General features: G+C 37.6%; 1 protein-coding gene across 1 annotated transcript in view; it reads left to right on the top strand.

The window, feature by feature from the left end:
- OTOGL (otogelin like) overlaps nucleotides 1-14,859 on the top strand; it is a 93,014-nt gene that overhangs the window by 43,169 nt on the left and 34,986 nt on the right. The window contains exons 26-33 of the mRNA XM_063155872.1: nucleotides 2,926-3,085; nucleotides 3,531-3,658; nucleotides 5,335-5,454; nucleotides 7,657-7,773; nucleotides 10,512-10,668; nucleotides 11,199-11,225; nucleotides 12,670-12,837; nucleotides 14,407-14,685. Of these exons, the coding sequence (XP_063011942.1) occupies nucleotides 2,926-3,085; nucleotides 3,531-3,658; nucleotides 5,335-5,454; nucleotides 7,657-7,773; nucleotides 10,512-10,668; nucleotides 11,199-11,225; nucleotides 12,670-12,837; nucleotides 14,407-14,685 (1,156 nt within the window). The remainder of the gene's footprint in view (nucleotides 1-2,925; nucleotides 3,086-3,530; nucleotides 3,659-5,334; nucleotides 5,455-7,656; nucleotides 7,774-10,511; nucleotides 10,669-11,198; nucleotides 11,226-12,669; nucleotides 12,838-14,406; nucleotides 14,686-14,859) is intronic.

Raw genomic sequence — 14,859 nt, 5'->3', positions numbered from 1 at the left:
AAGTAAGGAAGTACTTCACATGTCTTCAGGACTCCCTGTTCTGGCTTTGGTCAGCAAAACACTTCCTGGCTCCAGGCTTCTCTGTACTGCAGAGTTAACTTGAAATATAACTCAGTTTGTGCTCTTGGCTCAAACCCCAACCATATACAAAAACTTCTGACTTGAGTATGTTGATGCTGTTCAGCTGAAGGGATTGGTCTGGACTGTCAGAAGGCACAGGCAGCAGTTTCAGTTAGCATAGCTAATGTAGCTACCCACTGCTGCCTCAAGGACTTGTCTTCATTGCCAAAAAAGGTGTATTTTTACTGTGGGGCAATTAGCCTGATTTGACTATCCTAAATTAAAATCAAGCTCCTAATTTCTTTTCTTACAGGGAAGACATTGCTTCCCTATTAACTCAGAGTGTCCCTTTTTGCTGAGACTAAGGTAACTGAAGAGGAGTGACCTGTGCAATGAAAAGAGCCCACAATGTCCTAGGCATCAAATAGACCCAGAGACTGCAAGCAAAGTCCTTCTTTGAACTGAGCCGTGGTGGGGAGTAACTCCTTTTCTCACTTTTCAGTTGCCCAGCACAGAATGTATCAGCTTGCATCCTATCTATCAAACAAACGAGATTGTCTCCTTTTTAATTTACCACATCGCAGCCAATAAATCAAAAAATGCTCTGGGCTGTTATCTGACTTGGAGGGGAATAACTGGTACTCACTCCAGCAGCAGGCCTGGTTTAATTAAAACATAGTGGATTTCCCAATAAGGTAGTGACCAATTTTATTTTGAGTGCAACCTAACACAACTTTACAACAGAATGGAACAGATGAACTTTACCTTGAAGTTTCTGATAGTTTTAAACTGAGTTCCCTTGCTAAATCACGGAGATCTGATTTCCTACACCCCCTTGCCACTAAGCAGTTAGTGAATAACTTTATCCGCTGTAGCTGTTGCCTTCCAAGCTAACTGCTGGCAAGTTAGCTTGGACTAACTGTTTCCTAAGCCCTGGCATTAGGGTAACATAGAGCTTGCAGGCAGCCTCCCACAGCTCGTGCTCATCACATTCACAAGCACTCACTTGCTGTAGAGTGTTTTCTATGCCAGGTAGCAGCATCCTCTGGCTTGTGGGCCATGCTAGACTAAGGGTAGCAAAACTGTAGTACCTCCTCTGTGTGGCAAAAAATACCTCTACGCTTTCCATCATCTGGGGTTGGGTTTGTTTTTGATTTTAGAATGCAAGTGTTTTTTAAAGAGTTTGGTCGCTATGACTTTTATAAAGAAAAAATACACAAACTGCTTCCTACAGCGCACATGCAGCACTTCTCACTGATGAGGAAAAATTAATGATTTTTTTTTTAATTCTTGAATTCTGATCAGCACAGAAAAAATAAGGGGACAAATGTGAGATAGGCAAGAAACAGTTAGGAGTAAGTAGCCAGCAACTCCTGGGGGTACACTGGGCAAGGCAGTGGTACATTAACCACAGGAGGGAGCAAAGCTCTGGGGGAGATGCTGTGGGCAGACACCACAGCCTCTTGTTGTGGCCAAGTAGGGCTCTTCAAGAACATTGCTGGGAGCCATGAGTAATTCCCAGGACTGGGGAGATGCTGAGAGCCACCATTCCATCTTGCACACCATGCCCATTAGCACCTCCAGTTAGTTTCATCTAATCACAGTCTCAGAGAGTATGTTCAAAAGAGGGTGGGAGCCAGAAGAGTTTTAACAAGAAGAGAACCTTTTTTTCCCCAGCACTACCCAAGTGTCCTATATAAGAATGGATTAGTCAGTGGGTGCTACTTCCCACTTCCAAGATTATTTCATGTCTGTCTCATGTATCTGATGACTGTAGGACTGAATTTACTCAAAAATTGAACCAGATTCAGAAACAGTGTCTCAATATTAACAGTGGCTCATATTAATGTCATGAAGTTAACTTTATCAAGTAATTTCTATAGTTATGGCTGCTTGTTGATTTGTAAGGATTTCTACAGAAAAGAATAGGGAAGTAAATTAAAATAGGAAATAATAGGAATAGCTCAACTTCATATTTTTGGTGGTAGTGTTAGCAACTGAAAAGACAGCTCATCTCCTTTGTTCAGGTAAAATCTTAGCATGCGGAATTACAAGGTGCACATGTGTTTCCCTCAGGATACAGAAGAACCACAGAAGCTGTAGGTGAATAAACTGATGTGTTGAGCCAAGGTGCAAAGGTGATTTTTTTGTGCCTAGTATGCAAAAGTAATGAATGGGCTGTAGAGCCAAAAGGTGTGAGATTGGGGAGGCAGTACATTTGAGTTTGAAGTACTAAAACACCAGTAAATCAGGACAACAAAATATTCAAATCTTCTAAATGTTAAAATAACCCCACCCTACAAACAAAAATATTGGCAGAAACCTTTACCCCCTCCAATAACATTAAGTATGACTCATGGTTTTGTGAATTTGATGTGTGGTGGCACAGAAACTGTCCTCTCTATTACTGACAGATGGAAGGTTTCTTGGTTTTAAAAACATGAAAACAGCTTGATCTCATGTACCTTGGTTTAAAAATAAAGCTCTTTTTATAGCATGTCTCAATTTCGACAACCACACTGTGCCATAAATATTAGCTTCCAAGTAAAAGCATATTTTAAAAGCCTAAACCAGACTCTTATTTTAGGGGTAGCCTGATCCTCTGAGTTTGTGAAGTCTTCAGCAAGAATAGTCACAGCTGAATATAATAGCTCCTGGTGCTTAACTCCAAAGTTTGTGGATTCAGTTTTGAATTTAAAAAGGCATTTCCTGATTTGGTAACTTGCTTAAATTTAATTTCAAATGTGTGTAAATTCTTAAGTATATATATATATTTTGCTTTCGTGATGATAAGCCGAGAATAAATCTGCAGGAGTGAAATGCAATTGAATATATCAGTAAAATGATTTCTTCTTAATGTTGCAGAGCACAGATAACTCAAATATATCTATAATTGCTCAGAACAAAAAGTGCTTTGACAATGATATTGTTTGCTCAAAGAATGTTTTCATCACTGTTGGAGACACTGAGATTTATTTTAGCGAACCTTCTGAGAAGCAGGTTAGTTATTTTCTTTCCTTTTTTGGTTGCCCTTTAAGATAAGCACTGCAAATTTACAGCTCTAAAGGAGCATGTTTTTGGAAAGCATCTCTAGTCTGAGTTAATGTAGTATCAGTGTTTAGGCCTGGATAAAGCAGCAGGTCCCCGGACACACTTTATTTTTCCCATTGTTTTTTTCAAGTTCTATTTGTCATGCAAAGAATATTGCCCAAAAGTCTCAAGGAGATGAAACATACTGGCATTTATGAGTTTCTTTCCAGTTGGTTTAGAAAGAGAAACCAAAGTACGAAGCAAACTCGAATCACTGAAAATACAAAATATCAAAGTATTAAACAACACTTCTACTAATATTACTGATTCAGCTAGATGCTAAAATATTCTTCAATATGTACTCTGCTGTTATCTGGTAGCATTACTTTAGTAGATCTTAATTAATATTCATTTGTGTCAGCAGACCCTAGGGGCGCAAGAAAACAAATCTAACTATCAGCTCTGGAAGGCTGGATATTATACTGTGATACACTTTCCAGAACAGGACATTACGATTCTGTGGGATAAGAAGACAATGATGCATGTAAAAGTTGGACCTCGATGGAAGGTGAGACAAAATATAAACCTGAGATTTTGTGTAGATTCCCTATATTCCTAATGTCATCTTTTATTGAATAACTGTGACAGTCTTTTCTTCAAGACTAGCTTTCACAGTGATACAGCTTGTTCAGCTGTTAGTATTTCCCAGGTAAGAAGAGATGGAGAAAGCAACTTCTGAAGAGAAGGAGTGGTTTCTACACCTACACTCACTCTGTTTGATTCACTGTAGCTTTGGAGATATGCAGTGATTCAGCTCTGACTCAAAGATAACTTTGGGGGCTGGAAGTGAGGGCTAGTTTTTGAGGTACCCAGTTCGCTGTATGTTTTCATTGGCTAGAGCCAATGTAAAAGAAGCTTCTGTGCCCAGCGACATGGAGGATGGCAAGTTTGTAGCACAGACTGAATTAGACTGACGTTGGAACTGCACCCTGGGATGTAGTAGGGGCTTCTGAGATGAACAGATGGAGTCACATGTTGGCTTTAATCAAAAAACACAAAATACAGAAAAAGGTCTAGAAGAAACCTTACATTTAAACCTAATGGATATATCGTGACAGGATTCAGTCATGATGTGAGGAGGGATTCAAGGCTCCTTTTTTGCCCAGTTGCTCTTCTCTTTTCTATTCCTATATCATCTAAATTTGTGTCTATGCAACTCAGTCATTGGGTGCAGGCAGAGTAACCCTATCAGTGCAATTCAGAATTACATTACTCTTTGTTTCAAACATGAACATGTGTGTGAAGATGGAGCTTATTTAGCAAAAGAAAAAAAAGTGTGCTAGGATAGAATACGATATCAGATTTTTTGAAGTGTAAGTCAAAGCTATAATGACCATCTAATGCAGGTTTAGAGCAAAATTATTATAGGCTTCTGTCCAAATAGCCATAAAATACTTAATTCACCAACAAGTTGATTTGTCAGCCATCAATACACATAGAGAAAAAAAAAAGGTCTTCAGTTTTGAGTAAGCTAGCTGGGAGCTGAGTTCTACAGGTTGCATTTAGGAACACAAATTCTTCCAGTTCTTTCTGTTTCCAATGACTGTTTCTTCCAGAGGCTACAGTTCGGTAAGATGTCTGCAGCAGACCTTAAGAAAAAAAAAAAAACTCATTAGAGTGAGCCACAACACCCTAAAAGTCCAGCTCTACTTTTTATTGTTGTGCAGGAATGTCTATTTTCCTATATATTTATATATGTATGTATGTATACATAGTTTTTCCATCAGCAGCATATGCCCAAGAAAAGAAAGTTGCAGCTGTCTCTTTTATAATTGCTATTACAAAGGTTCTAGCTATTGTGAACTAAAATTAGAGGCAGGAAGTTTTAATGACAACAACTAGTCAGGCTTCACAATCATGATGTAATTCACCTAAATTTTTGACTTTTGGACTGGAATCACTACTGAGCTTTCAGAAAAAAATATTACTAGATTCCAGTCTGTTTTCACAGGCAGGCAGTTAGGAGAAGTTCTGGAAAAAAGGAAGAAAACCACTGATTTCTGTTAAAAGATATTTGCAATATGGAACTACAGGCATAGCAGAGTGTCAGATATTTTCAAAGGATAAGTCAGATTTACATTCACCCTTTTTATGTAAAAATTTATATGTCCCATGTGTGTAATTTGTGCCAATTATTGACTGTAAGTTTGAAAAAAAGTATGAAAAAAGTCTTTTCTCTTTCAGGGAAAACTGGCAGGCTTGTGTGGAAATTTTGACAAATATACTTCAAATGATCTGACTACATCAAACAACATGGAGGTGAGAAATGCACAGGTGTTTGGAGACAGCTGGGTATTAGGACAGGTAAGTCCCATGTTCAACAAGAATGTAGAGAAAAAAAAATCATTTTAATTTGTAAAAGAGCACATTATGTGCACATGATGTAAAGGTATTTCTAAAATTATGGTCACTGTATAGGAGGATATTTTAATTTTTGTGTCTGTAGATATGAAATGTGTTAATAATATCGTATGTCATAGCAAACAGATGCAGAATTTAAATGATACCAAACGATCTCTTTAGGGAAGGATATGCTTTCCTCTGTGAAAGATAATTATAGCTGTCTGCATTTCAGTGTTCTACAAAGTTGGGTACAATGCTTCTGGTATTTTTGATTCATCCCAATTTGAAAACAATTGTAATTTCTCTGGGTTGGAAGGCATCAGGATACTGAAAGTAAACAGAATCTGAATGCTGGAAAAAAGAGGCCTGGAAGAGCTTCTTTCTAAACACTGACAATAAAATGAAGATTTATTTTAGTGGCACTTTGTAAACAGAGTAAACTGACAAAGCAGAGGTGGTGAAGAGATGGGCAGAAAAGGCTCAGAACAGCAACAGGCACAACCCATTATGGAAACTTGGTTTCTGAGTAGAAGGTAGGAGGATGCTGTAGGGAATGAATGGTTTATAACACCATTTGGTGTTATAAATGGCTTATAACACACATTTATGGTCCAACTCTGGTTTATAACATAGGAGAATAGGTATTTCATTAATTTGTGCTGAGAAGATGTAAAGTTTTATAACCTTATGGACCTCCTGAAAAATCATTATTTGTAATTGCATGACTGTCAGGACCAGTTTTTAATCTGTTCTCTCCTTGACACAGCAGGAAATCGACCAAATATCTCTCACCTCATGGAAGAATGCTTTGGAATAAAGATTTTGAGGATTTTCTGCCTCAATATCTCCCTTTGGATATATTTTATTCTACATAAAATGTTTAAATTTCGTAAGCAGGCAAGGCAAATATGTAGAGTTATACTGCTCATCTAGAAGGTCCAACATAAACAAATGTGTGAATACTTGATATTAAGTTCATTAATTTTTCTTTTTCAATGTATTGATTTGGTGGCTCCCTTAAAAAGATGTATAGTGTTAGCATAGCACATTAACTTGCAGGATGTTAAGACTTACTCCTTACTTTTTGGTGGAGATACGTATCTGTAAAATCTCATGTAATCTCCTGATCTCTATGTCTACCAGAGTGCTCCAGATCGAAGTTCAGCTTTGGTCTTGCTGGTTGGCTGTGCTCACACAGACTTGGCACTTCATCTGCCCCTGCAGTAGGCCTTCAGGATTTTTTCAGAAAGGGTCTTTGGCCTATGGTAAAGATGTGTCCTGGTCACCATTTCTGAAAAATCAAAATACTTTAAAGGGATATTTGATAGCTGGAAGCCTAGAATCCAGCTCTGCTACTGGGAAATGTGCTTGTATCAGCACTGTGAATGGCTCCTTCTTCCCAGGAGTGGCAGCACATATCTTCACAGCAGTGTCTGAGCACCTGCATAGGAGGGCAGCATATGTGGGTGACTGCCCTGCAGCTGAGGCTGCTGTGGGACACCCCAACAATGCCTGTGCATTCATTGTCACACCCTCCTGGTGCATTACACCCACCTTGCCTGCTGCACCAACACAGCATGGTTTCAGATGAACTCGTGTTCTCCAAGCTGAGTGTCCCTTTCCTATATTTTTCTGTACTTTTTTTTTTCTTTTTGAAGAGATCCTAGAAGTGATCCAGTTGTATCTCACCCATTTTTTGAGTTATCATGATGATCTTTGACTCTATATTTTAATGAGTTGTTCCCTTCCTACCACTGCTTCTTTATTTGAATTTACAGAGCTAAAGCCATCTGTAGTATGACTCCATTTAAAGTCAGTGAAAACCACCCAGGATGGATTCGGCCACGTATTTGTTTGTGATGTTACAGTTGGTTGCTCTGGTAATGATTATAATGTGTCACAAAGAAAACATTTTGTCTTTATGCACTGAGCAGACAGCAGGAACATTTTAGTGCTTAAGAAAAAAACAAAAAGTTTTTTTTTTTAGAGCAAATGTTTTCAATTATAAAAACAAATCAAGGAAAGAAGACGAAGAAGATAGAATTGAAATTTTTTATTTTCTGATTATGAAAGTATTGAATTATATGCTACTATGATGTACCTGAGTCTGTGATAAACACACCTACCTATAAAATATTTGTGGGTTTTGTGCTTGTTTTTAAGTGTAAGAGCCCAAATGAAACACTGAGACCATGTGAAGTACATCAGAGCAAGTTCCCTTATGCAAAAAAGGAATGCTCAATTTTATACAGTGATCTTTTTGCACCTTGTCGCAATGTGGTAAGTTTATTAAATATCCAAGATTGCTCTCATGAAAATAATCAAATTCCAGTAATGAATTTCTTCTTGCCAATGCCCTCAGTCTGAATGAGAGGATACAGAGTAAAGCCCTGCAAGTATCTCTGTGTGGGTGGGGTACAATTGTGTGGAGCTCCTTGTTCCTTTCAAGACTGGAATCTAAACATAAAAGTGGTAACAGAGTTGAGTTAGTCTACTGAATAATCAAGGTTCTAGCCTCTTTAGGTTTTATTTATACCTTTTATCTATATAGGAAGCTAAGTTTTACAAATTGTAAATTTGTATAAATTGAGGGATTCTAAAGTAAGTATATGTGTAATGCACCTACAGCTTACTTCAAATGGTTTTATTTTGTTGTTTCCTGCTTTATATAGAAAGAAATATGACAAAGCAAGATTTCTGCTTTTGAGCTTTTTAATTGTTTGGCGGCTTATCATCTGATTTTATCAAAACTCTGAGGTTTGGTATCCTTGTTTTCCCAATATCTGGCTAAGTACGAGTTAAAAGTTACAAGAATGTCCTTCAGTTCAGTCTAGACGAGATGGGTATGACACTATTTTGTGTGGTAATCTTTTATTCCATTTTAATCCACCCATTATCAATGCAAGACGTGCTTTATACATTTTTCTCTATTTCTAATTTTAGCCTCCCAAAGGTATTTAGGTGCTTCTTTACACCTGAACAAGCAAGAACCACTATGACATTTCATCTCAGTCTTTAATTTCTTCATGATTATTAATATTAAGTGAGATCATTAGCTGTCTCAGCTGAACCTCCTGACTTTCAGGACTGAAGCTGAATATCAACATGGTTAGGAATTTGCCTGTGAAGGAGGTTGCAGCAGCTTAACCCAAGGGATTTATTAATGTTGACTTAAGTTACTATGTAAAGAATTTTTTGAGCATGTGCCTGAGAACATAGTGATGAGCATATTTTCAAAGTGGCAAATAATAAATAAAAATTGAACTTTTGAGAGTCTTTAAGAAACTGTATTATTATAACAACTTGGAAAGATCTTTTCCCTTGAATGTTCATTTTCTATATCTTATCCATGTTGTGATTAGAATTTGCAAATATTATGCCAGAAATGTTGCATAATTTTCTAAAAAAACTCTATGCCAGGTGCAAAACATGTGATATAATTAGTAGTCAAGTATTTCTGCACGTGTGCATCTATCTTGTATGGGAGAGTCTGTAAAACAAACATCTTTCATGTGTTTTTAGAACCCATTAATCAGCATGTGAAAGTACAGCTCCTGCAAATGTAATGTAGAGTGACCTCCCATCAAGGGCATGTGCAGCTGACTGCTGGGTGGGGGACAGGGTGCCAAGAAAAAAGCCTGAGCAGAGACTGACACTGAGGGCAGGGAAAGAACAGAAAACATAGATGGGGGTTTCCAACGTGCTTATTGTTGCTCCTGCTGTGTGGGTGGGAGATCTGCAGTGCATGCGGGCAACCTCCTGTCTGAGGGACCGGCGGCCTTGCAGCTCAACTCAGGCTGCAACACCAGTTTGCAGGGAGACAAAATCTTGCATCTCTGCCCAGCAGCAACTGATGGATTGCAGTTGCCCAAATAAGCACTGAATTCAGCAGAATCTGAGGAGCCTGACCATGGAGAAAAAAGGGTCTTCCTCCTAAATCCTGAAACAGCAGGATCTTTGGTTTAAGGCTCCCAGTTTGTTACAAGAGCAGGAATTTGCTGACCCATGGAGAGATGCTGTTCTGCAGGCATGAGAGACAGATTGAGATATTTGGAGCCAGTTTGCCATTAGGTGATTTCTACAAAGCTACTACTGTCACTTTCAGTGGAGCTAGTTCTCATGTGTGTCCCCCACATCCCCAGTGGTATCCCTGCTTTCAAAACAAGAAAAAGAATGAAAGCACAATAACATCTCTCTGCCCTTGATCCAGTCTCTGCCAGCTTCTAGCTACTGCCAGCTGAGAAACTGTCTTCATGTTAGATAAGTAGTGCTTTGTTACTGTGGTGGTATTTCTGTAATCTGACGTGTGCCATTTGAGTCTTTACAGCTGAGCTAGACCAGACACTAAACTGAAGAGAAGCATTGCTTTAAACAGTCCATGTGTTGAGTAAAAACACTGTTTTGGAAATGTTGCTAAACATTACAAAAAAGATGATTTAAACTCAAGAAATAGTGTATCATGTAAAATCATGAAATATTGTGATAGGATTTTAGAGAATGTGGATTTCTGATCTAATGTGGGCAAATTATATTAAAATCTTGATAAGGGCAGAAATATTATTTTTTTTCTGTGCAATGTCACCAGTGGTCCCAAGCTTTCTTCCCCTGGGAAATCTCCCCTCTATAAATTATTACTTTAATAACTTGGTAATCAGAGTCACAGCTCTGATTTTGTTGTTGTTCATGCAAAACTGACAGGATGACTGCAGATGGCAGTGTTTGCCTTATAAAAGCAGAACTGCCAGCTTCAATAGTTCTTTAAAATGGATGAACAGCAAGTGTGTGGACAAGCATGTTTGTTAGTAATCACTGTTTCAATTTTTCTTTTGACCTTTAATTTAGGTATAAGCTGATCATTTGAAGTGTGCAATTTGTGTAGGAATATGCCCAAACTTTGGAAAATACTTTATTGTTGTGTTTAGTGCTTTCAGTCAGTCCAGAAGTAAAACTCCTGCTGCAACTGGAATATGTACAGCTCATGAAATTAAGTCAGCTGTTTTTGTTTCTTCCCCTCCCAGATTGATGTGACTTCTTTTATCAAAAATTGTCACACAGACACATGCAACTGCAATCTTGGTGGGGACTGTGAGTGTCTGTGTACCAGTATTGCAGCTTATGCCCACAAGTGCTGCCAGCAAGGAGCAGCGATTCACTGGCGATCTCCTCTGCTCTGTGGTATGTACCTGGGCTGGCCATGCTCCAGAGCTCATCTCACAGGCATCTCTGACTTTTTCCTGCCCAGTTATACAAATATGACAGAGTAGATGGATAATAAACATAGTTCACATCTCTCAAGCTCTCTCTGTGTTAGCTGTGTCACCCTTACACACCCAAATTCACTGTCTTGCTGAAAAGGGCTGGCTGTGCTTAGGGTGTGTTGGTGCAGAGACTGTGGGAAAGGCTGGATGTCCATTTTCCTGTGTTGGGCTCCAAAGAGACCCAGTCTGTTCTTTTCTTTGACAGCAAGAAGGGTTCTTAGCTATAAAATAATTCCTGCTTCAGGTCTGCTGTCACTGGATGAAAGTCTAAGAAAATAAAATCACTGACTGAAATATCTTATGGGACATGAAACTTCCTCTCCTGAAAGTGAGCTTTACATTTTTGGGATGCAGAAATACACGGATTCTCTTGTTACTACTAATAATAATTGTAACAGTAATAATAATAACAATAACAGTAATATGCTTGTTTTCTTTTTCTTGTAGCTTATGACTGTGAATATTACAACCAAGGTACGTACTATTTGATATTCTTGTTTAAAAACTCAGTTAATTTACGGGCTTTTTCTTTGACTTGGTGTATGCAGTTTTAACATTACTTTTATTTTTAATGAGTGAATTTTGTGGCCCAGCTGTGTTGAATGATCCTAGCTATCCCTAATGCCTCCATTAATAAGTTCATAATGTTCAGTGGGGAGGTGGATTGATCCATCATCCTACAATATATGGTAGCAGTCAGGAAGAGCTCTAGGAGGACATTTCCTTGTGTTTGTACTGTACATTTCAGAGCTGGGACCTGCAATATTTGGACATTGATGGGCTATGGGATTTTGTGCATATGTCTCACAATACTGTACTGTAAAAAGAATAGTGCCTTAGGATGAGAGTGATATTAATTTCACAGAATTAATTCCTGTGTCATTCCCTCTAATATTTGAATACTGTGCACATACTTTATAGGCAGCAATAGGTATTGAAAAGGGAAAGTTGACTAATTGCAATGAATGAATGAACCTGAATTTTAATGTGTCTGTTTGATGACTAGGATGACTTGCATCTCATAATGAGGATCATTATACAGATTATATTTTTCTCCTCCAGTCTGGCCTACTACAGTAGTAGCATGAACATCTTGCTAGGTATAGCTGACTTCCCAATTACTTTTTAATAGGGAATTTTATCTTACTCAGAAAGGTTTGAGGACATGGCTTTAATGGTGAACATCATGGCAACGCTCTTAAAGGTCTTTTCTGGCCTTAATTATTCCATGACTCTATGAAAAAAGTAGAAGGGAGTACTGGTTTTGGCTATTTTCTTCATATAGTTAACATGAATTTAATAATATATTTTGTATTTGTGATGACAGTGGTGTTGTAGCTACTGCTTACATAGATTAAGGTTTTCCCAGTTCTCACCAGTAGGCAAGCTGGGGCTGCATAGGAGGTTAGAGGAGGCAGAGTTGGGAGAACTGACCCCAGCTGACAAGAGAGACATTGCAGAACACATGATGTTGAGTTCAGCAATAGAAATTGGAGGGGAAGTTTTCTGGGACTGCTTATGCTTATGGTTATGCTTATGAACCATTGATTATGGTTCATCTAGATGTTGGTCAGCTGGTAAAGAATTTTGGCTTTTTCATCACTTTGCTTTGTATTCTTTGTTTTCTTTTTGGAATTGTTTTATTTGGTTTCCTTTTCTTTTTCATTGTTTCTCTGTAAACAAAACTCAAACCAAACCATGATTCAAATGTCTTTATCTTCACCCATTATTTTTTTTCAGTTCTTCCCCTCTGACTCTTTCGTGACATGTGGTGAGTGACCAGGTGTGTGGTGCTTAGCTGCCTGTCAGGGTTAACGTCAAGGACAGACTTATGCATGTTTCCACTACAAAGTGGAACCAAGTGGAAAATAAGACTTCAGTTTTGTATATTATGTGACGAAAATTTTTCTTCCCATAGGTCTTGGTGAAGGACCCTATATTTTGGCAAGTTTTGGAGTGAATGACACAATTATAGGGGCTAATGTATCCAGCAGAAGGATATTTCCCTTGCCTAGAACTGGAGCGCACGGAAATGTAATTTTCAGTTTCATGATAACTCCAGGTCTTTTCAAAGATAAAGATTTATGTAAGTGTTCTCAGCAGTTTTGCTAATGGTGAGATATGTATGTCAAACTATATGAATGATTTTTGCTGCATCTTCTAAATGTCCTAAAGTAGTCTAGATATTTTTAGTTTTTGCAATAAGTGGCCAATTTCAAAATGAAGGAGGGATTTAAATTTTATTTTTTTTATTATTAGAAAACCTCACTTCCAGCTTTAAAGTTGAATTTTCAAAAATTATTTTAGAAGTATTGCAAAATACAAGTGAATAGAGTAACTTTGTGAAAAAATCCAATTAGTTTGTATAACTGGAAACTGGTGAATTTTTCACAAGTGTATAGCAAATATCAACACTGAAGGTCAATGCAGGATATTTTTGTCTCCAGTAAAATTGGTTCTACCTTGTGTTTCCACCTTATTTGTTACTTTTCCTGACCTAGAAAATGTGCAACTCAGAATGATCTACCTATTTCTGCATTGTTAACAAGCAGCATCTCTGTGCAACATAGAAGGTAGTTTCTTAGGTGAACAGCTAATCCTAAGCTCTATGTTTTACTTATCAGACACTTACCCAAACTAGACAACAAATATAAACCTGTTTAAATATTTTTCCTTCTATACATATTTTTCTTTCTTCACATATGTGAAGATTGTGCCAATTAAACCAATAAAGATTTTGTCATTGCTTTCTCAAATAATTTAATGTGTTGAAAAAATCACAAACCCTCAAAAATCAACATAAAGAAGGGCTCTCTCCACAGAAAAATTTCAAATTAAGTTTACAAACATTTGAATGCTTATTGCTGTGGGAAAATTAGGTTTTTAGATGTGATTTTAAAATGAAAAATACATAAAACAGAAGATTTCATTCATTCTTGTCAAATCCCTATGTAAAAGTGGAAGTAAATAATTCATTGTATCTGTGCAGTACACAGATGACTTTCACATGGAAATGAGGGATGATATAATATTCCTCTAGATTAAAGAACTTCAAGACCGTATGCAAGTTGAAAATTGAGTATGAAGTCAGTCTTCTTATAAAGCCTGAAATTTTCAGGGAATTTTTTCAGAGAAATTTTCAGAGAATTTTTTTGATTTGTGGCTCGAGTAGAGCAAATAGAGGTCAGGTCTCTTATTTGGCCACAGATTTCTGGATATGACTGCATATAAAAAAATGCCTGACCTCAATGTTCTGACAATGTGATATTATTTACTAATGAAATTTTGGTCCTGCTAAACTGTCAGACTTTTGTCCAAACTTGAGAAAAACTCCCAAGATATGCAAGTTCCACTCTGAGACTGCCTAGAAATCAGTTTTGAAGGTTAGTAGCAGTTGGCTGAATGCAATTTTGGTCTAACTGCTAAGTTCCCTGGTGCTTCTGGATTATATGATCCTTCGGAGTCTCTTTTAGACCCTGCATTGTGTTTCTAACTCTCTTTTGTGCAACATAAAGCTGATTTTTTTTTTTTTTTTGTGAAAAGAAAGTTTTAAAAAGGAGCCACTTAGCAGCCAATATATAGGATTTAATCTCAATTACAAGTTGTTTTCTGTGAAAATCTTACCATTTTTATTATTTTTTTTCTTCTGTGGAAGCTCTGTCCCTTGTTTCCCTTGAATCTGCTGAAAGACCAAACTACTTTCTGTATGTACATGACAATGAAACCATCGGGTTGGAGCAGTGGCAGGCAAATGCCTCCTTTCAGAGACGAGCCACCTTCTTCCACCACCAGGGTCTCTGGAGTCCAGGGCTCAGTGCCTTCGAGCTGCACAGTAAAAAAGGCTTTTTCATCATTCTCACCTCATCCAGTGTGAAAGTGGAAAAGTATGATGGTTCGGAAGAATTCAAACATTTCAGTAGTTTTAGTATTGAAGGTAAATTTTGCAAAATCTGCAGGGATAAACATTCTTTTTCTGCTTGCCTTCAGAGCATTTTCTTTCTTGTATTTCTATTTGTTACTATCAGCAAAAGCAACAAATATTTTATCCTGTTTTTAATTTTTCTCTGTCTTCCATTCCATCTCAAAATGCTATTATTTTCTAACTTTT

Source organism: Melospiza melodia, chromosome 4, assembly GCF_035770615.1.
Source record: "Melospiza melodia melodia isolate bMelMel2 chromosome 4, bMelMel2.pri, whole genome shotgun sequence".
Lineage (NCBI taxonomy): Eukaryota > Metazoa > Chordata > Aves > Passeriformes > Passerellidae > Melospiza > Melospiza melodia.
The sequence above is the reverse complement of the archived record's forward strand: the minus strand, read 5'-3'. Positions and strand labels throughout refer to the sequence as shown.